Source organism: Bubalus bubalis, chromosome 10 (assembly GCF_019923935.1).
Source record: "Bubalus bubalis isolate 160015118507 breed Murrah chromosome 10, NDDB_SH_1, whole genome shotgun sequence".
NCBI classification, from domain to species: domain Eukaryota; kingdom Metazoa; phylum Chordata; class Mammalia; order Artiodactyla; family Bovidae; genus Bubalus; species Bubalus bubalis.
In genome coordinates, this window is record NC_059166.1 from 29,869,075 (window position 1) to 29,894,902 (window position 25,828).

Consider the following 25,828-nt stretch of genomic DNA (forward strand, 5'->3'; position numbering starts at 1 on the left):
ATATTTGTTGAATTAAATTCAGTTGCTCATATAGGCTTGGTCTATTTGATGATGTTTCTCCTAGGTTCCTGGGTACATTTGAAAGTTATGTCTGACCTTTACTCAGAAAACCACTGCGATCCCACTTTTGATTTTGATTGGATGACACTGAGTGTTGGCAAATGAAAAAAGTGACTTTACATTCAGACATGGGGAAGCATTAAAGACTCAGTGAGATTCTGAATACAAATCTTAACAAAATAGATATGAGAGGGATAAATAAAGATACAACACTGTTTCTGGGAAATGTGGATAGTTTTTGTGTGTTTTTTTTCATTTCTCCTCTATTTCCAGATAGATTTAGACACTCAGTTGTCCTGCCTGAACTGTTCTGTTGTTCTTGGTGGCTTCCAATCCTGAAATACAAGACTATATTTTTCACCAGTAAGTCTGCTATGGTTCCACAACCTAAAGCATTGTACATTATTCTCATTCATATATGAATTTCACAAATCTGGATCAGAAAACTATCAGGACTCAGAGGAAAGGCAGAATTGAATGATGGCCCTTTCCCCCTAATTGGCAAGTGATAGCTTTATGGACATGGCTGTTTCTGCAGCATCCAGTGGAATGAATCACATGAGTCATGTCTGTAGCAGTGTTCTTGACCTTGACCTTGAATTGACTGGTTGGCTGATAACATGCTACCTGGTGAAAATCAGAGTATTTTTCATAGTGTGATATTTTTAAGAAATTATCTTTATTTTTCATTGTTTACCTAGACATGCCAATGAATATTTAGGCCACATTTTGAGCAAAAACTCACAAGGTGTTTGTTTGTTTGTTTTCCAAACTTCACGTGTGTACACAAACAACACAAGTTTAAGGGTTTGCATAAAAGAACAAAGCATAAGAAATATAGTGAGATACAAGCTCATAACCAATGTTCAAATCAGTGAGCAGATCTGATTCAACATGAGAAAAGTTTACAAAACAAGTCTGTGGTTTGTAGGAAGCACTATCTGGTGACGGTGTTGCAGGACACGATCCTCGTCCCATCGCGGGAAGCCTTAGGCAGGTAGAGCAGGATGTTCACTCGGCCTATCAGGGAGTGATGGGCAGGTCAGTGTCTCAGGAAAAAGGTTCTGACTGTTTGCGGGTGCTGTCAAAAGGAAAAGCAGGCTTTGTCCATCAGGGCTGGCAGTGATATCTCTTCTCTCTTTTGATTTTAATTTTACCTGAACCCTTTGATTCCCTTCTTCTCAAGCATTGAAGGAATTAAACTTGGGAAGTCAGCAAGTGATGATCCAGGGACTAAGAGAAAAAAAAATGTGAAGATAAAGTCCCCAGATGATCCAACAGCTGTGTCTTAATTAGTAATCGGACTCCTTCTATTGAAATATTGCAAGACAGCCACCAGTAGGCAGGAAAAAAGAAAACAAATGTTTTCACATTTTTTTTAAACAAAAAAATGGATCTAGGAACTCATATGGTTGAAGGAAGGAGACAAATGTAACTAGTTTATGCATCACATCTCATTTTGCTTCAGATTTTTATTGTACTAGTAGCTGCTTCATAGGCTTAACTGTTAGATATTTGGTAGTTTTCTCTGTGAGTTCTTCTTTAAGACCTAAAATACTTGTGTCCTATAAATTTGAAACTATGAAAAATGCCTCCAGTCTTATTTATTTAAATTATGATATAAATATTGTTTAAACAAGGTTCATTTTCTAAACTCAAAGGAGAGGTTCCATTAGCTAAAACAGTGTCTTCTTCCTTATCTTTCCTGTATCTTCCCCAGTAATTGCTTTCTTTGATTTGATCTCATGAAAATTAGAGTACTCAAAAGTCCTCTGCATCACCAAACCAAAATAAGCGAGTTTGGAAGCAGAAATACATTCAATGCGTTCTCTTTTGAGGACTCACCAAGCTAAGAGCTTCAGAGTATTAAAGCCATAAAGAATAGTGTCAGTTCCTAGTTATTACAAGAAAAAAAAAAACACCCCAAAAAACAAACCCAAAGTTAGTGTTACTTTTTCACAACTTCCCTTCTTACCCATATCAATAATTTCAACTTATTATCCACCCATGTCATGCGGTTTTCACACTTTCTTTAGGACCTTCTGACCATCTCTCCTACTTTAATGAAACTACAACCAACTTTCCAATTCACCCTAAACCTTAACTCTGCAAGCCTCGGTCTTTCTGCAGGAACTTAATACAATCCAGTCAAGTTTCTCACATTTCATTTGTATGTTAGGAGGACAAAAAAGAGCTGCACTTAGGAAATGAGAGTTAGCTGAGGTTCTATCAGCTTGAGAAACAGCTTGATAGTAGCAGAAACAATCATATTATCATTGTCCCCACTACCACACTGTTGAAGATAAAAAGAAAGGGGGCATTGCCAATTTTCATCGAACATTAGTTATGCTGGAACTTCTAAAGAAAAGGTTCAATGCGCGGAGTTTAGCTGACTAGAGAAGAAGGCTGTAACAAATTGACTTTCCAGCCAAGTGTCTGCAGAAAAACTGGCAACAAAATTCCAAGGCGACTCTGCTAGCTAGAGTCATAATTAACCACAGTAACCTGCGAGGAAGGTAAACTCTACCAGACAATGGAAATATTTTCTTTCCTTAAATGATGTTAATGTCTGCTAAACAGTTGGGTAGTTCATATGAAATGAAAGAAAAAGAAAAATCCAGTTACTCTTAACACCAAAGAAATTCACGCCAACCATAAACCAAAGGTGGTTTGGTACTACAGCTGGGACAGATGATGGTGTTATAGGGGAGCAGGGAAGTCCCTGACAGTTAGCTGACAGGGTTATGGAAGGCTGGTGAGACCTGCCATGTGTCCCATGAGGCTGACACACCACCATGTCCTTGACAGGAGCTGTAGAAACACACGCTAATCAGCTGGCTTGCTAAAACAGAGTGCAACATCGCTGTGCTGAAAGTGACTTCAGGCTTGTTGAAGGGTCTTGTTCATCTGAGGAAACCATGCTTGGTGCCATAGATTAGACACTATGGTCTCAAGCGGAATGCCTGTGAAGTTTCCAAAATATTTCCTCAAAGACTTTATTCAGTTTTGGTTTGTGACCTTAGCTGGAAAGCATCAAGATGGACATGGGTAGGCAGTTCAGAAGGACATCTGTGAGGATTTAAGTTGGGCAGCTTTCAGAAGATGAAAAGGTGTTTAAAGTTAAGGCCTTTATCTGCAAACAATAGTATATTAATAAACTCTATACCATATTTACAAATGCATTCTCTTGTATTAAAACTAACAGTATTCTGTTCACAGTGCCATTGTTTATACAGGTAGCAATCCCATAATACTCATGTATTTTGGCATGGGAATCAGTAGCGCTTGATATTTACAGAAGATGTACAGGTGTGAAAATAAACATGTCACTGAATCTGAGTTATTGATAAAAGACAGATTGACTAATGGTGCAAAGGAATGAACTGTACAGCACCTTCCCCTCGCATAGGATAGGAAACGTGGTTTCTTAAATTGAGAAGATGCCAAATCTCTGACCCAAAGTGGCATGGAGTCTATAACAAAACAATGAACCCCCTGTTCACGTTTGGGTACATGATTATCACGTTGAATAATCTTTGTCCAGAGTTTTAGATCCATTGTCTAGTGCACAAAATAGAAAAGTTAAAAAGATTTATTATTATTTTATAATAATAATTATTATTAAAATAGAAGGTACTTTCTCTAACACTCTCTCTCGTTTGTGCTCTTGCACTTAAGACCAATATCCTTGGAGTTCCAAATATGCTGGTGTTTTTGTCATGCAGATCAGCAGTCCGATGGCCGAGGCTAAAATGCTCTGAACTCAGGAAGTGCCACCCGTCACAGTGTGACCCAGGGCCCCAAGGGCCATGGCAAGAGCACCTCTTTCTTACTCCCTAGTCTTCTCCTCCAGGGCCAAGCCGGTCCCTGGAATCAGCTCCCTCATCGTGGAATGGAGTTGCTCATTTCGGCAGCTAATGCTGAGGTGACGGATGGCTTCTGTACACTTGGGAAAAGGAGGGAGGCAGGTAAGTGGGAGAAGGGTGCATTCCGAAGAGCTCCTGGATGATGTCCAGAGAGGGGCCGGCTTGATCAGCAAGAGTCCCCCAAAGCATCCGCCCTCCCAGAGGCCTCTGCGCAAGGAGGCTGTCAATCTCAGTGTGCAGAGCAGAGCGCAGGCCTGGTGGGCCCTACGGGGCATCGCCTTCGGTCACAGTCTGCTCCTCGTCCTCAGTCCCTGGGCCTTTGTGGTCCGGGCTGCCATCGCCACTGCTTCTGTGCTGTTTGGGCAACAGGCTCTTCCACTGGGCTTTGTTGTGCGCGAGATGGCTTAGCATGCTCTCAGACAGGGCGCTGTGTCCTGTGAAGTGGGCCCATTCCCGGAAGAGGGGCTCCACGATGTAGGTCATGAAACCTGAAACAGGCAAGGCCAATGTCATCACCAGCAGGGCAGTAAGACCACTTCTCACACGATTGGGCCCATGATGTACTCGGCCCCAGGGGTATGGAGGCCTCCAAGATGTGGTCCCTGCCCTCAGCCTAGGAGCATAAGGTAAGTCACCTTAGGCTTGGCATTTAATCTCTCTATGCCTCCGTTTTTGCATTTGTAAAGAGTTAAGAAGGGTACCAAACCCACAGAGTTGTTAGGACAATGACATAACACATGTGAAATGCTTAGAAAGTTCCTGGCACATAGCAAACACTCAATAAATGTTGGCTATTACTATTTGAAGAAGATCCACTGGAGAAGGGATAGGCTACCCATTCCAGTATTCTTGGGCTTCTTTTGTGGCTCAGCTGGTAAAGAATCCGCCTTTAATGCGGGAGACCTGGGTTCGATCCTTGGGTTGGGAAGATCCCCTGGAGAAGGGAAAGGCTACCCACTCCAGTATTCTGGCCTAGAGAACTCCATGGACTATATGGTCCATGGGGCCGCAAAGAGTCAACATGACTGAGCCACTCTCACTTTCATTTGAAGAAGGATAAAGACATATAAGGAAAAAAGTTAAAAAATAAAAAAATGAGCTAGAACTAAGGAAGGTGGCTGAGGGAGGGGAAGAAAGGGAAAGTGACACCAGGAAGCCACACATTGTTGATTTAGACCATCTGAAGAGTTCATTCATACATTTACCCTGAAGATATTTCTTCAGGATTATCGTTTCACATTTTTGTCTTACTTTCAATTACGTTAAGCAACCAGGTGTAGATAATAAAAGTTCATTCGTCTTCAAAACAGATTTTTTCCTGCATAAAAGTTCTGCTTGAATGATGAGATAAGATAGGTTGATATGAGACTTCTTTGTTAGCATGTCTGTTCTCTTAATTATTTTAGCCTTGTTAAACTTTCTAATCACGTCTCACTGTCAATGTGCTTTCCATATTAAGCATGATTTATTAAAGCAAAGATAATTTCCAGTCTAGGTTGGAATTATTGGATTCATCACAAACTTGGATATATTTAGGTTTTATTGTATTTCCCTTGAAATGTTGGTATTGGGAGAAGGGGACTTCTGTGGTATGGGGAGAGGCAAGTTTTTTCAGCATAATGAAATCTTCCGACAACTATCCCTGTGTGTTTATAGGCATGCGAATTATAAGGCTTGACTGGATTATTTTTTTATTGGACAAACAGCCGATGTTTAGCCTTTGAGGATGCTCTGGAGATGAGAAAAGGATACATTGATTCTAAATGTTAGTATATGTGTCTGCATTCTCTCATTAGATGTGAAATACGATTTAAATATTATAAGATGATGTTAGATAACCTGACTCTAAGGAGCAAAAAGTTAAGCCAGCGACTTACTGTGTACATTTTGATAAGGTTATGTAGGAAGCCAGACAATTAAGATTTCATTCTGTAATGTTCTTGCTTGCTATTCTAGACTACCTCCATATCTAATTTTGAATATCTTGCATCTTAAGAGATATTATATATCTAAAAAGATAGTCTGCAATATTGTTATACTATTCTGAAGTTTAAGGTGTGAATATTTACCAGGTTTACCCTAAGTATTAAAAAGTTACAAATCCCACACTTAAAAATCCAGTACTTAAAAACTTCAGCTCATTTTTTTCCTGAAATTACTCTGGAGTTGCATCTCTATATTTCTACTCATTAGATATAAAGACCTCTTATAGGAGATAGGAGAGTGATTTTGAAGTCTGAATAGACACCATGAGGCAGTTTTTCTCATGAAGCAAAGCTTCTGCATGATTAGATTCGAGGCTGTCCCACAGGTTCCCACTGTATTTGTGCAAACTGACTCAGATGGTAAAGAATCCTGCCTGCAATGCGGGAAACCCAGGTTTGATCCCTGGGTTGGGAAGAGCCCCTGGAGAAGGAAATGACAACCCACTCCAGTATTCTTGCCTGGAGAATCCCATGGACAGAGGAGCTTGGTGGGCTATAGGATTGCAAAGAGTTGGACACGACTGAGCGACTAACACATTCATATTCACCTTGACTTTGTGGGGACATTGTCCTCCTGAAGGGGTACATGTGGGGGAGGGGAGAATGATGGCCTCAGAGTTAACAAGGATTAAAGAAGGCTTCTTTTTCTTTATCTTTCTAGCTTTTGTTTTTTTTAATGGCTTGCAAGATGTTAATTCCCCAACCAGGGATTGAACCTGGGCCCAGGCAGTGAGACTGCCGAGTCCTAACCGCTCGACTGCCAGGGAATTCCTATCTCCTTATCTTTCTATGAAAGTGAAAGTGTTAGTCACTCAGTCGGGTCTGACTCTCTGTGACCCCATGGACTACAGCCCTCCAGGCATCTCTGTCCATGGGATTTCTGAGGCAAGAATACTGGAGTGGGTTGTCATTTCCTTCTCCAGGGGATCTTTTTGACCCAGGGATTGACCCAGGCCTCCCTCATTGCAGGCAGATTCTTTACACTTGGAAACACCAGGGAAGCCCATCTTTCTACAGGTTTCACCAATTGGAGATTCATTTAATTTAGCACCTTCTTTTTGAAAGGCAGAGTTTGATGGGAGTGGGGAGGAAGGTGGGTGAGGGCTGGATATTAAATCCTTGTTTCGCTTGGGTAAATATGAATTACTTAAAAAGAGAATCAGATCGAAGCCTGAGATGGCACTCAGGAAAACCTCATTGTGAATTGGGAAAGGAAAAAGAGAGGACATTTTCAGTCCCACGGGAATCAGGACAGAGGAACTACCTGCATTATTCACACTCACTGGAAAAATATTTGTTTGGGAGGCTGGAGCCCACAGCTCCCATTAGACTCTGTTTATCTATCTGGGTTTTTGCAGTTTCGCCTGATATGCCCCTGCACACCACACCTCCCAGCTTTGAACCTACAGAGCTGGGAGATGTGGAATAGAGACAGAAAGATTTATCTGCTGAGGGTTGTTTTATAATCACTCTTTCTCTTTATTACTGGTGTGCTGGCGTAGCATCCATGGGATTTTCCTATGCACTCAATCCTCATCCCATTTTAAAAACAGGTATCTATGGTAACCACATTTTCCTGAGCTGAAAATCAGGACATATGATCTGACAAAATAAGTGTGTTCTCATGACAACAAGAGAATAGAATCTCGAAATCAAGTCTGTCTTGCAAATCCAGGTTGTGTGCTTAACAATGTGAGCGCTTTTCTCTGGGGGCTGAAAATGTCTTTAACAGGTGCCTGGCAAATTCCTTTCTAACCAGAGTTTAACAGACTGGGCCCCGGGATTAGGATTTGGGTCAGGGTCTGTTTCCTTTGAATCGCATCTGCAGAATTTCCAACCAGATACAGCATTGGATCCAAGGAGGCTGAGGTTGCATTTCTGTTGATATTGCTGCTAATTCTGTAGCTTTCTCTGCTCTGGATTCTTCCTGGGTTCTGCTTTTTATAACAACACCCCTCTCCCTTTTTCAGGTGAAGGAATCAGTTTAATTGTAAACAAAACATAACAATAACAAAACATAACAATATTAAGGGCAATTGGGAAAAAAATTATCAATAATTTCAGTGTTCCAGTATATCTATTTTAATATTTGCCTATTCCCTTCAGATTTTTAAAAACTAGATGAATTTTGTTCCTATTTCCTTAGGTTGACTTTGAGACTCTTTTGTGAGACTATGGATTCAATTTCACCCTTAGTAATTGGAAGCATATCATTCTAACTGCCTGGTTTTCTCAATTTTCAGCTGATCTTTTTGGGTGCCCCATGCCCTCCCAATCTCCAGACATTGAGCCTTGAGACTTGCTGCACTGTGACTGCCTTAAGTTGTTTTAAGGCAGTTCTGTCTAAACTGTCTTAAGGCAGTTAAGAAAAACTTAAAAACTGGTACATGTCAGGGCCATAGTTGATAAGTAAGAGAGTTCAAGTTCTGAGTTTGGTTTTAACTGGAGGAAACTGCAAGGAAAAGAAAGACTTGTTTTAAATGTAGATGGAATTGGTAGAGTGTTTAAAGAAGTGAGAGAAACGAATAGTTATTTTAAAGGAATTAGGGTTACAGTTTAACACTTTATTGAAATTGACACTTGAGAGTGTGGCCCTAAGAGAACAAGACTGAAAATACATTTTGAAGTGAAGAAGCATGGGACCCCATGTCACATGTGTTTCTGGGCCTGAGTCTGGGGACCCAGCCTTTGAAATTATGTATTGAGGATGAAGGGTAGTGACCAAAATGGAAGGATCCGAAACTATAGATTTTCCATGTTTCAAGTCCTAAAGAGAGTGTGAGCTAATCTGACCTTCAGCAGCCAACAATTGATTCTTGTTATTTTCCTTCATTTGGTTTTGATTCAATTCTAAACAACAAAGTTAATACAAGTTGTTTATTAAGGGTCCATAACAAAGACTGTACCCTATTTTTCATCTCAATTGATAATTATTTAGTAGATAGGTCATGACTAGAGTGTTTATTTGGATTCAGTTATTCAAAGGGGCTTTGATTAGTTCGGATCTTTCAAAAGCTGTGTGTAGATCTTCTTTGTGACTCTTGGCCGAGGTGCCAAAATTATTCATTTAAAATTACAATTGAGCTCAACTCACCAATTTGTATACTAGGGATTGAATCTTTCTGTTGATTGCAAAGAGGACTGATTTCCAGTTCAAATTTCTGTTCAAGATCACCTAAGAAGAAAGAAGAAGAAACACATTGGTAATGTAGAACTTGAAATTTTTAATGGTCTAGTTGGAAGGAGTTACCTGGGAATTACTGTTTCTTGCCTTGTTGATAGGAATGCTCTAGCATTGACTGACTCTGCCCTGCTCTGGTAATTTCTGTGAAAATTTAAAATATCAGAGTATCAATGATCATTTACAATAGGCTCATTGTTAATAGGTACGCTCTGGGATTAGAATAAACTTTTGAACAAAACTTTATACAAACAGGAAAATGAATGGCCAATTTCCTAATATGAGATGGAAGTTCTGGTTTGAAGTTACAGATTAAGAAAACAGGTTTTACGTTTTTCCCTCCTTCCACTCTGCCTGACCCTCATCTGGTTTCACCTGAACAACCAGAAATAATCAGTAGGCAAGAAACAAGGAAGAAGAACTATTTATAGAAAGATCTCATATGCGAGTATCTCTAGAGCTAGAAAATTAATCAAAATAAGGGTCTGATTCTTTCATTCTGACTCCTTAGAATTTTACTTAGTATAACTGAAAGTTAAATAAAGTATAAAGGTCAGGATAATCTTTTGTTTTTTAAAAAAACTTCATATTTTTTACTGGGATATAGCCGATTAGCAATGTTGTGATAGTTTCAGATGAACAGTGAAGGGGCTCAGTCATACATATACATGTAATGATGATCTTTCTTTATGCCTCTGTCAGCTAGAAGACCAAAGGAGAAATACATCATGCAAAGCTTTATCAAAATACTTTATCGATTCTTCCTGAAAGTGAAAAATTGTGGGTAATTTTCTCATTGGGAAAAACAATCTGGTTAATCAGTAGAAAAGCTGGTTCTCAGAACCACTAGCTGAATTCACAGCTATGAATGCACCCCTCTAAACTAGAGGAGAAAAACACATATATTTATACCATGTTTACTGTGTGTCAGGCACAGTTCTAAGCATTTTGCCTATTTAATTAATTTAATCCTCACAACAAGCTCAGTATAACCCCCATTTTACAAGATGTGGAAATTGAGATGAAGCATAGAGAAGTTTGTTGACCTAAGTCCTTCTTTCAATGAGGAGGGGAGCCTAAATTTAATGCTGGAAGTCTGACTTCAGAAAGTCTGCACTTAGATGAATGGATAAGAAAGCTGTGGTACATGTACACAATGGAGTATTACTCAGCCATTAAAAAGAATACATTTGAATCAGTTCTAATGAGGTGGATGAAACTGGAGCCTATTATACAGAGTGAAGTAAGCCAGAAAGAAAAACACTAATACAGTATACTAATGCATATATATGGAATTTAGAAAGACGGTAACGATAACCCTGTATGGGAGAGAGCTAGAGACACAGATGTATAGAACAGTCTTTTGGACTCTGTGGGAGAGGGAGAGGGTGGGATGATTTGGGAGAATGGCATTGAAACATGTATAATATCATATATGAAATGAGTTGCCAGTCCAGGTTCGATGCACGATACTGGATGCTTGGGGCTGGTGCACTGGGATGACCCAGAGGGATGGTACGGGGAGGGAGGAGGGTTCAGGATGGGGAACACATGTATACCTGTGGTGGATTCAAGTTGATATATGGCAAAACCAATACAATATTGTAAAGTTAAAAAAAAAAAAAAAAGAAGGTCTGCACTTAACCATGGAGCTACAATCTTTTGAGATGCCACATATCTGTCATTTTCTCTGACTGTAGCCATGGCTCCCATGGTCTCTAGGGCCATGGTGATTCTCAAGACCAATGTGAGGAAATCACTCTGGCTTAATCTGAGGGGTTTAGGGAAGCCAGGTGATAACGGCCTTGAGAGGACAGGTATGACACCATTTAATATGAAAATGAATTCTCCTCAAGTTGACTTCACTCCTCACCTCCTTAGCTCCGTTAATAGGGATTTTTCAGTCAAGCATGACACTTGGAGGGAAGTTTTTCTTCCTTCTACCCTCTGTATTGAGGCAGCAAATCTTGTTTATTTCTCTGTTGAAATATCTCTTTTCCCTGGTTTCATTCTAGTCTGGCTTCTTTCTTTTTTCAAATTGAAGAATAGTTGATTTACAATATTAAATTAGTTACAGGTATACAACATAGTGATTCAATAATTTTATAGATTATAGCCCATTTAAAGTTATTATAAAATATTGGCTATTTCCTATGTTGTACATTACATCATTGTATCTTATTTACTTTATACTTAGTAGTTTTTAACCTCTTAATCCCCCACTACTGTCTTGCCCCATCCTTTTCCCTCTCCTAGTTGGTAGCCTCTAGTTCTCTGTATCTGTGAATCTGTTTCTGTTTTTTTTTTTTTTAATTTTCATTCATTTGTTTTATTTTTTAGATTTATATATAAGTGAAAACACACAGTATTTATCTCTTCCTGTTTGACTTATTTCACTAAGCATGGCACCCTCCAGGTTTATCCATGTTTTCACAAATGCAAAAATTTCATTCTTTTTTATGACTGAGTGGTATTCCACTGTGGACTTCCCTGGTGGTTCAGAGGTAAAGAATCTGCCTGCCAAGGCAGGAGATGTGGGTTTGATCCCTGGGTCAGGAAGATCCTCTGGAGAAGGAAGTGGCAACCCACTCCAGTATTCTTGCCTGGGAAATTCCTGGCAGGCTACAGCCCATTGTGTTACAAAGAGACAGACACAACTTAGGGACTAAACAACAACAACAACTAAAGTATTCCATTATATATGTATATGTATGTGTGTGTGTACATATACATACATATATATATATATATATATATATATATGGGCTTCCCTGGTAGCTCAGTGGTAAAGAATCTGCCTGCAATGCAGGAGACTCGGGTTTGATCCCTGGGTTAAGAAGATCCCCTGGAAGAGGGCATAGCCACCCACTCTAGTAGTCTTGCCTGGAGAATCCCACGGACAGAGGAGCCTGGTGGGCTACAGTCCATAGGGTTGCAAAGAGTTGCACATACATATACATATCTCACATCTTCGTCTGGTTTCTTAAAAACTCATTCTTATTTTCTGCTTCTTAGCTAGTTTCTTTAGTATTTCTTCTGCTTCAACTACATATGTTGCTCTACTTGCACTTTCTAAGATGACTCCCATTGTCATAGTCTCCACTTCAGCCTGGTATACAGGGGGCTCAACAGATCCTCTTATTCTTACCTTCTCTGGAACCAAACTGGTCTATAAGGCACAGGGATGGTCCCTTTCCCATGCCTCTTCCCATTTCCGCTCCTCTCTATCCAGATCAGTGGGCCTTTTCTGCAATGATGGTTATATTCTCTCCATTGCCCACTATAGTAGCCCCTTGAAATAAGACTAATAAAACTGAGGAACTAAATTTTACATTTAATCAAATTATTTTAAATTTAATGGCTGTGCCTTGTGTCTATCCTACTGGACAGTGCTGTCTACACATCCTTTAATACCCGGCTCAGGTTCTACCATCCTTAGCACTAAATCTTCTCCTGTGACCTCCACCATGAGAGGATTTTCTTCCAGTTGGATCATTTATTCTTTCAACTATTTCAACAGATTTATAAAGCACTATATATTTCAGACATTTTGTAAATCAATGTAGAAAATACAGTGAGGAAAATTGCAGTTTCTCTCCTCCAGGAACTTTACTAATTAGTATTTTGAGCTTGTGAGACATTAACTTTAATTCTTTGTCTCCTTCAGGACACCCCCAATGGAGCTTTGCACATAGGAAAATCACAGCTTTGCTGAGGATTAGACAAGGCTGGAAGCAGATGTTCAATGAAAACTTCTGGGAATCTTGGTTGACTGAGAAGATACCAATATGTTGTTACCAAAGGACAGAAATTCTACTTTTTTTGAGTCATTGAGAGGAAGAAGATGAATGATGTTTGAGTTCTAATATCTGTTCTGAGAATTTAACACTGTCTTCCTAATTCATGGAATCATCTTTCTTTCTCTCTCTGTCCTCATCCTTGATTTTTGGGCTTTTCCTTTGCTCAACATCACGAATCATCAAAGATATTTTGGCAGGAATTGTTAGCAGTCAGTGGAAACCCAAATCCTAAATGGAAAGCTGGAAGAAGATTATTCAAAATGATACAAATAGTGCTTTATAGAATTTCTAAAAAAATAATTCAGTATGGAGGACAAGCAGTTTGGATAACCAGAGAGTCTAGTCTTCTCTTAAGTAAGCTGAACTTCTGCTAGATCATATGGCTATTAATTAAAAAGGAACTGACACACCATCTGTACTTTCCTTTCTCTGCCAGGAGACATGATATGGAGCAAAGTATATGAAAGCTCACCCTTAGCGATCAGAGTCACAAATGTTCAAGGTTGTTCTCTTATAATACTACTTGTTTTTTAGTCACCAAGTTGTGTCCAACTCTTTGCAACCCCGTGGACTGTAACCTGCCAGGCTCCTGTGTCCTTGGAATTTTCCAGGCAAGAATACTGGAGTGGGTTGCCATTTCCTTCTCCAGGGAATCTTCCTGACCCAGGGATGGAACCTACGTCCCCTGCATTGGCAGGCTTGTTCTTTACTACTGAGCCACCAGGGAACCCCTATAATGTTGCACATGTGTATTATTATGAGGACAAATTTTGGCAAAGGCATCTTACAGATTACCTTTATTGATTGATTCCATTTATTCCACTTAGCTAACAACTTTGATTCGCCAGCTCTGTATGCCTTGCCATCTGCCCAAGAGACATGGTCCCTGCCCCAAGCAACTCATAATCCGGAGAGTGTAAGATAAGTAAATGAAAAGGTTAAACTTCAATCAGTGTCAACAAGAACACACGAATGAGTCAAAACCAAGAGGGACAGGGTGGCATCTTTTCTCTGTCCCATTGTTTGATATCTAAGGATGAAGATCCTAGCCCTTCTCTCATTGGGCTATTTCAATATTTTCTATATTTTATAGTAAAGTATTTATCTTATCTAATCTAACCTCCCTTCTCTAAGTTCATCATATTTCCTTTTGTTTTTCCCTCAGTGGTGATCTTGGAACATGGGCAACTAGAAGTGACCTTTTGATTACTAACCACTCACACTCATTTGAAGTGAAATTTTACAGAATGGACACTACATGAGTGCTTTTACCCAAGGGAAAGAGATGGGGAGCAGAGCCTTCTGGCCCCATGTGAACCCAATCTGCTCTGTTTTGTCTTCTGTCTTTGGGACCATCTCAATGTCTTTGACTCATCTTTCTACTGAGGTGTCTCCAAAAGGCTCACTGTTGCTGCTTGACCTCCCCACAGAGCTGGTATGTGGGACACTTCAGGCTTTATTTGTTCTCAGACTCTCAGACCTGAGGCTGTCACTAACATCAGGGCACTGTTGTGCCTGAAAAAACATCCTGAGCACTGAAACCAGGCCTGAAGAAACAAGCTGTATTTAAAGGCCAAGATCCCACCCAATGTCCAGATTCTGCTGCTAATTCATTGCCTTACTTCTGAATGAGGTTAACCTCTTAAAAATTATACCCTAACTTGGGACCATTTGTCTTTTCACAATGTATATACGAGAGGATGAACTCTGACTAAATATGCTCTATTTCTTTATTCACTTTAAGAAAGCAAGGGAAAGAAATACAAAAAAAGTCCAGGTCCTTCTGTCAGAGTGGAAAACATTGACCCCAAATGGCATTTAGCTTTTAAGCCATGCTCAGCTCATTAACATGAAGGTCAGAGTAAAAGACAAACTGTCCTGCACCTCTTATATCCGCAGAGAAAAACCATGAAAATTATCTATATCCCTCTATTGCTCATGTTACTGTACCTCGTTACTACCTGTTTCCATAGTAAGTCAACTTATTTATTTTTAAATTATTTCCAAAAAAGGGCCAGATGGTGTGCAAAAGGTTTAAAGAGAAAAGTGGGGATAATAAGAGTTGATGAAATAACAAATGTCACGATAGATGATCCATTTCTTGTTTTATTAGGATAAACGCCCAAAAGAAGAGGGGGTGATGAACACTCAGCAATTGGATCCCTACTAACCTTGCCTGTAGAATTCTTCGCAGACCCTTTCACTCCATTGCTTGCTCATCTCCCAGATTCTACAAGGATTGCAAATGTCAGCACACTTCAAGGCAATCTGAGAAATGACAGGGCAGGGAGAGATGGTCAAAGGATGATCCTTGAGCAGCAAATGTACCCCAAGCCCAAGCGCGGTCAGACCTGCCCTTCAACCTCACGGTACCAAGCCCATATTTACAGAGGCCTCCCTGACGTGCCTCTTTAGGAAACAGCACGTATTCACCACCGCACAAAACCTTCATTCAGAACTCCCACTTTACATCAGTGAGAAGGAGAGAAGAGTCACCGTCCAAGGACATGGGGCTTCCTGGAGGGGACCTGGAGTGGGCAGGCCAAGGAAAGCTGTGGCCTGGTTCCTTCTGTTGTTCCACCCGTCATGGGCAGGGAGGCCACAGGGCCCCCAACCAGGCTTGAGTGAGATCACTGGGACCTCACCTCACAGTGACCACATTGGCCGACTCCATACATCACTTAAACTGTGTGTTTGCATTTATATGGCCGTATCTGTGTGTGTCAGTAAGCTCAGACTGCCAGCCAGGGAGCTAAGCCATATCAAGCCCAGGAGTGTTTGCTTGGCAGAGATGAGTCTGGGCCTTCTTGGCTTGCCTCACACAGTTCTGTATCTGGGATGCCAGCTTTTGTCAGGGATGCTGACTCTAGGAGGGGGTCCCTTGAATTTCCAAAGAAGCAGGTTCTCCCTCTTAACAAACAACTGCCAAGAAACCACCGCCTAGAGGGGCTTCCTGTGGTGTGCCCTCCATCAGCAAGGTCTGCTGGTTTTGACCTAGTTCATTGGGATAATAGAACTGCTAGCAGTGTTGGGGTCTGGGAGAGCCTGGGTCATATTAAGCTGCAAACTTGGTTGGCTCTTTATTTCCAGGTGAATGGGGGCACCAGTACTTGTGAGAGGAGGTCAGGGGCAGAAGCCCCCTCCAGTTCCTGCCCTTTAGGGATTAATGTGTGTTGGCGAGCTTTCCTTTTGGAATGCAAGCATCCAGGCCAAATCTTTCAGCTACTCAAAGACTTGAATCTCTAAAATCAGAGGCCGGTGGTACCCAGGGGCTAGAAGTCTACTTTGGGAAGAAAGGAGGAGGGAGATTCAGTTTTACAGCTGGGAGGAGGGCATTTCTTGAAAAGGATAGAGCAGTTGGATAACTTCAGAAGGCAGCCTGAAGGCATGCAAGGGAAAAGACTGTATAGTTTAGTCTCCCACATGCCATTTCCCTGGTTTAACCATTTTCCTGGTTAAAGCTGGTCTATCTAGATGCATCCAGGATCCACTCAGTTAGTCTTTTGTGCCAAAAGGAAAGAAGGAAGATGAGAGAAAATGGAAGATCAAGAAAAAGGCTCTGGTTTGGATACCAGGACAGACTTCTGCTTCCAAGATCCATTTCTCCCCTGCACTTCACAAACGGCTTCTTGCCATGGAAGGAAGCAGAAAGTGTTGTGCTTGATATGATTCCATTCATTCAATTAAACAAAATCATTTATTTATTGATACCTGATAATGGTAAGACTAGGTAAATATCATTGAGCTTCAGATGAATATATGAGTTCAGGTTGTAAAAAGAAGTCAAGCAAGATTTAATAGGCTTGAGGTAAAGGAAAGATACTTATTTCTCAATTTTTGTTAGTGCTATAGTTAACATAATACACTTTTGTATTAAAGGAATAGTTTTAGACATTGCAAAAGTATGATAGTGATCAACATTACATCAAGCCACAAAATGTGGTAAATTCTTACTGCATGCAGCTACCCAGGGGGGCTACTTTGTGGTGAAACAGATACCAAACAAGGAGAAATGAGATATTATCAATGTACTGACATGAAACCCAGCTTTTTTTTACTTGCTTGGAAACCACTTAAAAATTTCATGTGTCTCAAGGTTTTTAATAAACTAGGTCACTGCTCTAGCTTATACCATGGGGGATACTCCTTCTCAGATGTGCTAAAATGATTGATTGTATCCTTAGTGTTTTAGAGCAAGGATAATGACGTCTTTTTGTTGTTGTTGTTGTTTACCTGAAGCATAAAGTGCCTGTCGTGTACATCCTCCAGTCTTAGGTCTTTATTGTGGAGGTGAGCTTTCAATCTGGTCAAAAATTCATTCTGTCTGTTGATGTCTGTTGCCAAGATCAAGGAGCCCAGCTGCTGTTCAATATCCTGTCTGCATCCACAGAATGAAAGAGAATGAAAGAGAAAACACACACACAAAGCAAATCTCTTTGAGCAGAGTGATTGATTCTGTCATCATCAGGTGGCTTATTTTCTCATTTCTGCCTCTGATTATTACACAGAGTCCTGGTCCCTTGCAGCCTAAGCGTGATTCTCTCACCCACCATCATTCTGTCCTTGGATGGGAGGTATGCCAAGGACTGAACAGAGTGACTGAAACCTTGGGTGAACAAAGTTGTGGCAGTTTATACATTCCCACAGTTCCTATGGGTGGCAAGATCGGAAGCCAACTAGAAATATATGCTTGAAGGAGGTCACAAAGACTCACAGAATCACAGCATTTGGATTGTGCTTTTTAGTAGAGCTCACACCAACTCAAACCTTAAGACTTGCATGGGGAGAGAAAGGGTATAATAATAGTATTGAAGCCAATAATAGTGACTGATTCTATGGAATGGAAAGATCCATCAAGGAAGCAAAATGGATAGGCTGGAAAGAGATACTGGAACTTACAAAAGAGTCACAGTAGATTAAGGTACCATTAAAAAGCAGTGTTCATGCAATATATTGGTCAACAAATGGTATACAGACAATGGGATGTTTTGGAACAGTAAACCAAATTAGGGCTTTCATGCATCGGAGAAGGAAATGGCAACCTACTCCAGTGTTCTTGCCTGGAGAATCCCAGGGACAGGGGAGCCTGGTAGGCTGCCGTCTATGGGGTTGCACAGAGTCGGACACAACTGAAGTGACTTAGCATAGCATAGCATAGCATAGCATATATGGAAAGTAACCAATGGGAGGAAAATCCATATCTATTTTTAAAATTCTCCTTTAAAAGTTAAGTATGTTTAGATAGAGTGCACAGAACATACACAAACAGTTTAAGGGATAAATTATAAAATAAACATCTTACAATCACCGCCTAGGTCAAGATCATTGCCTGCCAGTACCCCAGAAAGCCCTCATTGTGTCTCTTATCCAACCCCACTTCCCCTCAACCCCTGAAGCAACTACTGTCTTGACTTTTGTTTTAATAATTTCCTTGCTATTGATAATAATTTTACCACCTGTGCATGCATGCCTAAACACTATGGTTTAACTTTAACTGCTTGTTCACTTTAAGTTATGTGGTAAGTATCAGTTTGTGACTTGCTTTTTTTAGCTTAATATATTTTTGAAGGTCAGTTAAGTTGATGTGTGAGCTGTTGTTCATCCATTTTCATGATTAGATTATATGCCAATGTAGGACTGTACTTCAGTGTATTATCTGTTCTACTTTTGATGATCACTTGAGTAGTTTCTAGTTTTTGACTACTATGGAAAAAATGACACAATAAATACAATTACACACCTCCAATTATAGATTTGTAAGGTTTCTCTAGGGACTATGTCCAAGAATAAAATTATTGGATCACAGAGTATGTTCATCTTCAATTTCTTAGATATTGCTGATTATTTTTAAAACAGTTGTATAAATTTACATTCCAAGTAGTAATAGATGAGCTTCTCATTGCTTTACAGTCTTATCCTTTACATTTTTTTTTGCCAATTTGCCAATATCATGCAACTCATTGTACTTTTAATATGAATTGCCTTGATTACTAATGAGGTTGGACATATATTCATATGTTTATTGGTCATTTCTATTTCTTTTTTTGTGAAATTTTTTTTAGTCTTTATCTACAAGGGCATTACTGGGACAAATCTGGTTTGACAAAAGAACAAATCATTTTGTTCTTTCCTGTCTCCTTCTCTTTCCTTCCCTTTTCCTTTTCTCTTTCTTTGGCTTCCTTGTCCTTCACCTCCTCATTTCTCCTCCAAACTTGATTTGTTACTCTAGACTTTAGTTCTTTTTGCACTTAATTCTTTCAATCTTGCAATATATTGTTTTCATAAAAGGCATGAATTTGTATTCTCTGTATGAGGATTGATTTTATTTGGTTCCAGTGGGTAAAGTGTTATCAGAATTGAAGTTCCTTCCATGAATTTCACACTTCTCTGGGTGCTAGGAAACAGAATAAGATAGGAGCAGAGGGCCAGGGGTAAATCAGTGCGCCCAGAGCATCCTGCTGCTTGACCAAGAGACATCACGGGGCCCTTGACCTTGGTGCCCCTCTGGAAGATGGTACAGGAATCTATTTACTTGTTCCTGCCTAGCTACCTCGGGTTCTGTGCATTTGAATGAAACAGATAGGAATTGGTGGTGGCCTGGGAAGACAGTGCAGAGGCTAAATTAAGGCCAATATGGTGCAGCCGCTAAACTGAGGCCAGATGGAAATGAGGCCGTGGTCTTGGATTTAATAGACCTCAGCCTAAATATCCAGCCTAACAAACAGTCAACCAGGAAACTAGTATTTCCACTTCTGTTTAAAATGCAAGAAACATAGGTAAATTCCTGCTGGAAAAAAAATGGCTGGGGCCCATTCAGTCTCTTAACAGAAGATGTTTTAGAACAGAATTTTTGACTTCTCCTTTTACTAAGATTGGCAATGACAAAACACCCTTTATTGAACAAGGCTTCAGTCTCACGTGGGAACTCCTGTGTTCCTTCTTGATAAATATTTATTATTTGGATCTACACAGGAGGACAATTTTGCTAACATAAAAGACAGGAGTTTGGCAAAGCACAGCACTGAGGCCGAAGAGTGTGAAAGCTGAGAACTGTTTATTATCTCTTTTCCTGACATTAGGTCCTACACTCTCCAGGCCCTTTCAGAGCTCACAGGGACTCTGGTTTCTGGGTTGCTGTAACTGACACCACATCTCCTCCGATAGGCGACTAAGGGAGTGTGGGCCGGAAGCACTGCTGGCTGGCTCCCTGCCATTCACCCCGGGGGTCTCAAGCCCGAGAGCACACGGCTTATCTCTAATGTGTGGACATCGGTATGTTTCATCTCTAGGTCACTTACGTCATTTCCTTTGGCAAGTGAGCCAGAAGCCTTGATTCTCGAAGCATGCCGATTGTAGATCGCCAGTGGTGATTCTCCAGCACAGACATATTCTAGAAAGAAAGAAAATTAAAACTATAAACAGGGGAGAAGCCAGATACTGATCTCTCTCACCGAACACAGCTCTGTGGAGGCCAATATTTTCCCTCCGGCCAGTTCATACCGGAGGACACAGAGGCAGAGCAGAAATGAAACGCAAAATAAAACAACTGCAGGTCTATTCTCAAGGCTATAATAATCATGGGGGAGTGGCAAGACCCTGCTGCCCCTCTAGTGGAGGGCTGAATGAGGGTCTATTTCTAACGACCGCAGTCCTGCCTCTGCCCCTATTTTTGAAAACTCCTTCAGGTAATACTCATTGTAGAAGAAAGAAAGAGAGGCAGTAAAAATAGGTAGTAATGGATACCCTAGGGCTATGTGCATAATATAATCCAAAATCATACTACTCAACCAAACAGAGGTTGGCCTCACTGCCGCTGCTATGATCTGTGCCCTGCCCATTATCAAAACTGGGAAGAACCTGTTGGGCAACTGGTGACATATGCAAACTCCTGAATCCCAGTCAATAGATTTGTGGTGATTAATTATTGTGGATACTAGAGTCTAAGAACCGCTGTCAATAATCTTTGTGACCAGTATAATGGCATTTAGCCCATCAAGTCTGGGTTTGAATCTACAGTTGTTTTCTTCTTCAACGATCTTGATATTTCTTTCTTTGTGAGAACCTCTCTTATGTTCAGTCTCCCTGTTGACCTTAAATATGCTGCTTGTCTGAACATTTGCTAACCATTTAAATAATGACTATTTATAACAACCTATTGTGTTCTATTCTAAATTAGCAAACAGTATGGCCTCACCACTGATTTCATCCACAGAGAATAAAACTCTTCTAGTCTCCAGGAGGGAGAAGGCAATGACACCCCACTCCAGTACTCTTGCCTGGAAAATCCCATGGATGGAGGAGCCTGGTAGGCTGCAGTCCATGGGGTCGCTAAGAGTCAGACACGACTGAGCAACTTCACTTTCACTTTTCACTTTCATGCATTGGAGAAGGAAATGGCAACCCACCCCAGTGTTCTTGCCTGGAGAATCCCAGGGACGGGGGAGCCTGGTGGGCTGCCGTCTCTGGAGTCGCACAGAGTTGGACACGACTGAAGCAACTTAGCAGCAGCAGCAGCAGCAGTCTCCAGGAAATCTTTTTCCTTTATTTTCTTATTTGTTTGTTTATTCATCACTTCTTGGCCTTTTGACTAAGATTAAGAGTCTACTCATTCTCCATTTTCTTTCAAGTTTACATTTGTAAACTTACAAAAATATACAGGAAGATAACATTTATTAAAAGTGAAGTTAAGTTGCCAAAGTATAGAAACAACCTAAATGTTCATCAACAGATAAATGGATTAAGAAGACGTGGTATAATGGAATATTACTTAGCCATAAAAAAGAATGACGTTGTACCATTTGCAACAAGATGGTTGGATTTGGAAGGCATTATCCTAAGTGAAGGACTCCTGTGGTGGCTCAGAAGTAAAAAATCTGCCTGCAACGCAGGAGACTTGGGGTTTGATTCCTGGATCTGGAAGAGCCCCTGGAAAAGGAAATGGCAACCCACTCCAATATTCTTGCCTGGACAGAGAAGTCTGATGGACTACAGTCCATGGAGGAACAAAAGTCGGACACGATTTAGCAACTAAACCACCACCACCACCACCATCCTAAGTCAAATGAGACAAAGACGGATACTGTAAAATATCACTTATATGTGGAATCTAAAAAAAAAAAAAAGAAACAGACTCATAGGGAATAACCTAGTGGTTACCAATGAGAATAACCTAGTGGTTACCATCACTAGATGGTCAACACCAAAATCAGATTGATTATATTCTTTGCAGCCAAAGATGGAGAAGCTCTATACAGTCAGCAAAAACAAGACCAGGAGCTGACTGTGGCTCAGATCATCAACTCCTTATTGCCAAATTTAGACTTAAATTGAAGAAAGTAGGGAAAACCACTAGACCATTCAGGTATGACCTAAATCAAATCCCTTACGATTATACAGTAGAAGTGAGAAATAGATTTAAGGGACCAGATCTGATAGACAGAGTGCCTGATGAACTAAAGACAGAGGTTCATGACATTGTACAGGAGGCAGGGATCAAGACCATCCCCAAGGAAAAGAAATGCAAAAAAGCAAAATGGCTGTCTGAGGAGACCTTACAAATAGCTGTGAAAAGAAGAGAAGTGAAAAGCAAAGGAGAAAAGGAAAGATAAACCTATTTGAATGCAGAATTCCAAAGAATAGCAAGGAGAGATAAAAAAGCCTTCCTCAGTGATCAGTGCTAAGAAATAGAGGAAAACAACAGAATGGGAAAGACTAGAGAGCTCTTCAAGAAAATTAGAGATACCAAGGGAACATTTCACGCAAAGATGGGCTCAATAAAGGACAGAAATGGTATGGACCTAACAGAAGCAGAAGATATTAAGAAGAGGTGGCAAGAATACACAGAAGAACTGTACAAAAAAGATCTTCACGACCCAGATAATCATGCTGGTGTGATCACTCACACTCACCTAGAGCCAGACATCCTGGAATGTGAGGTCAAGTGGGCTTTGGGAAGCATCACTATGAACAAAGCTAGTGGAGGTGATGGAATTCCAATTGAGCTATTTCAAATCCTGAAAGATGATGCTGTGAAAGTGCTGCACTCAATATGCCAGCAAATTTGGAAAACTCAGCAGCGGCCACAGGACTGGAAAAGGTCAGTTTGCATTCCAATCCCAAAGAAAGGCAATGCCAAAGAATGTTCAAGTGAAAGTGAAGTCACTCAGTCGTGTTCGACTCTTAGCGACCCCATGGTCTGCAGCCTACCAGGCTCCTCCGTCCATGGGATCTTCCAGGCAAGAGTACCGGAGTGGGGTGCCACTGCCTTCTCCATTACAATGTTCAAACTACCATACAATTGCACTCATCTCACAGGCTAATAAAGTAATACTTAAAATTCTCCAAGCTAGGCTTCAGCAATACGTGAACCATGAACTTCCAGATGTTCAAGCTGGTTTTAGAAAAGGCAGAGGAACCAGAGATGAAGTTGCCAACACTGCTGGAAAAAACATCATTGAAACTTAATGCCAACATCATTGAAAAAGCAAGAGAGTTCCAGAAAAACATCTATTTCTGCCTTATTGACTATGCCAAAGCCTTTGACTGTGTGGATCACAATAAACTGTGGACAATTCTGAAAGAGATGGGAATACCAGACCACCTGATCTGCCTCTTGAGAAATCTGTATGCAGGTCAGGAAGCAACAGTTAGAACTGGACATGGAACAACAGACTGGTTCCAAATAGGAAAAGGAATATGTCAAGGCTGTATATTGTCACCCTGCTTATTTAACTTATATGCAGAGTACATTATGAGAAACGCTGGGCTGGAGGAAGCACAAGCTGGAATCAAGATTGCCGGGAGAAATATCATTAAACTCAGATATGCAGATGACACCATCTTTATGGCAGAAAGTGAAGAAGAACTAAAGAGCCTCTTGATGAAAGTGAAAGAGGAGAGTGAAAAAATTGGCTTAAAACTTAACATTCAGAAAACTAAGATCATGGCATCTGGTCCCATTACTTCATGAGGAAACAGTGGCAGACTTTATTTTTGGGGGCTCCAAAATCACTCCAGATGGTGACCGCAGCCATGAAATTAAAAGACACTTGTTCCTTGGAAGCAAACTTATGACCAACCCAGACAGCATATTAAAATGCAGAGACATTACTTTGCCAACAAAGGTCCATCTCGTCAAAGTTATGGTTTTTCCAGTGGTCATGTATGGATGTGAGAGTTGGAGGATAAAGAAAGCTGAGCACCGAAGAATTGATGCTTTTGAATTGTGGTGTTGGAGAAGACTCTTGAGAGTCCCTTAGACTGCAAGGAGATCCAACCAGTCCATTTAAAGGAAATCAGTTCTGGGTGTTCATTGGAAGGACTGATGTTGAAGCTGAAACTCAAGGCTAATACTTGAGTTAATGTTGATGTTGAAACTCAAACTCAAGGCTAATACTTTGGCCACCTGATGCGAAGAACTGACTCATTGTAAAAGACTCTGACGCTGGGAAAGATTGAAGGTAGGAGGAGAAGGGGCTGACAGAGGATGAGATGTTTGGATAGCATCACTGACTCAATGGACATGAGTTTGAGTAAACTCTGGGAGTTGGTGATGGACAGGGAGGCCTGGCCTGCTGCAGTCCATGAGGTTGCAAAAAGTCACACACGACTGAGTGACTGAACTGAACTGAACTACCAGTGAGAAGAGGAAAGGGGAGGGGGCAACATAGGGGAAAGGGATTAAAAGGTACAAACTATTATGTATAAAATAAGCTACAAAGATAGCTTGTACAACACAGGGAATAGAGCCAATATTTTATAATAACTATAAATGGAATATAACCTTAAATTATGAATCAGTATGTTATATACCTGTGAGATACAATATTGCTCATTAATTATACTTCATTTAAAAAAGTTGGGGGGAGTAAAGGGACTTCCATGTTGGTCCAGTGGTTAAGACTTTGCCTTCCAAAGTGGGGGGTGCAGATTCCATCTCTGGTTGGGGAGCTAAGGCCCCACGTGACTTGCGACCAAAAAACCAAAACGTAAAACAGAAGCATAATTATAACACATTCAATAAAGACTTTAAAAATGAACCGCATCAAAAAAAAAATCTTAAAAAGTTGGGGGCAATTGTGTGACTCTAATTACATGAGATACGAGTCATCAAATCCATGGGGACAGAAAGAATGGCAGTTCCGGGGGCCTGAGGGACTAGGGAATTATTATTTAGTGGGAGCAGAGTTTCAGTTTTGCAACATGAAAAGAATTCTAGAGAGTGATTGTGGTGATGACTGGACAATGCAAATGTCTTCATGCTACTGACGTTAATAGTGAAAGTGAAGTCACTCAGTGGTGTCTGACTCTTTGCAATCCCATGGACTGTAGCCTGCAAGGCTCCTCTGTCCATGGGATTTTTCAGGCAAGAACACTGGAATGGGTTGCCATTTCCTTCTCCAGGGGATCTTCCCGACCCAGGGATTAAACCCAGGTCTCCCGCATTGCAGGCAGACTGTATCCTCTGAGCCTCAGGGAAGCCCTGAACTTAATACTGCTGTACACTAAAAAATGGTCAAGATGGTAAATTTTATATTATGTGTATTTTGCCACAATTAATAAAAAATGAGGGAAAAGGAGCAAGGAAAATAGTAGTGGAGCGTAAAGGAGGCTGGTCAGAGACTGAAAAGCATTTCATCATTTCATACCCCCACCCTTCTTGCCACTATATCTGTATTATCCATGCGATGCTCAACTTTTTCAGCAAATGAGAAAAAAGAATCTCCCATGATTGACACAATCCAAGGTCCATTAGGCAAAAACAAGTTCAAGAAAACTGCAACCATTCTTTGTTCTAAATCCAGATCATGATTTCTCTCCAGGACTTTGCAGACTGAATTGATGAGGTAGGGTCTTATTCTGACCCTTTGTACAGGCGGCTCTATTGCTATTCATTTCTCTCCTTGCCAGGGAGTCATTATTCCTTACTCACCACTT

General features: G+C 40.6%; 1 protein-coding gene and 1 long non-coding RNA gene across 4 annotated transcripts in view; one reads left to right on the forward strand and one right to left on the reverse strand.

Annotated features, from left to right (window-relative positions):
* Nucleotides 1–720: 720 nt before the first annotated feature.
* The window catches only part of PDE7B (phosphodiesterase 7B), a 369,290-nt gene continuing 344,182 nt past the window's right edge, over nt 721–25,828 (reverse strand). For all 3 annotated transcript variants that reach the window (XM_044924196.2, XM_025294489.3, XM_044924195.2), the window contains 5 exons: nt 20,191–20,282; nt 17,126–17,270; nt 15,064–15,160; nt 9,006–9,086; nt 721–4,414 (listed from right to left, as the gene is read on the reverse strand). In XM_044924196.2, the coding sequence (XP_044780131.1) occupies nt 4,191–4,414; nt 9,006–9,086; nt 15,064–15,160; nt 17,126–17,270; nt 20,191–20,282 (639 nt within the window). In that variant the 3' untranslated portion in view covers nt 721–4,190. The remainder of the gene's footprint in view (nt 4,415–9,005; nt 9,087–15,063; nt 15,161–17,125; nt 17,271–20,190; nt 20,283–25,828) is intronic.
* LOC123327675 lies at nt 8,981–12,904 on the forward strand. Its single transcript, XR_006542320.1, has 2 exons — nt 8,981–9,114; nt 12,760–12,904. It is a non-coding gene; the product is annotated as an uncharacterized LOC123327675 (long non-coding RNA).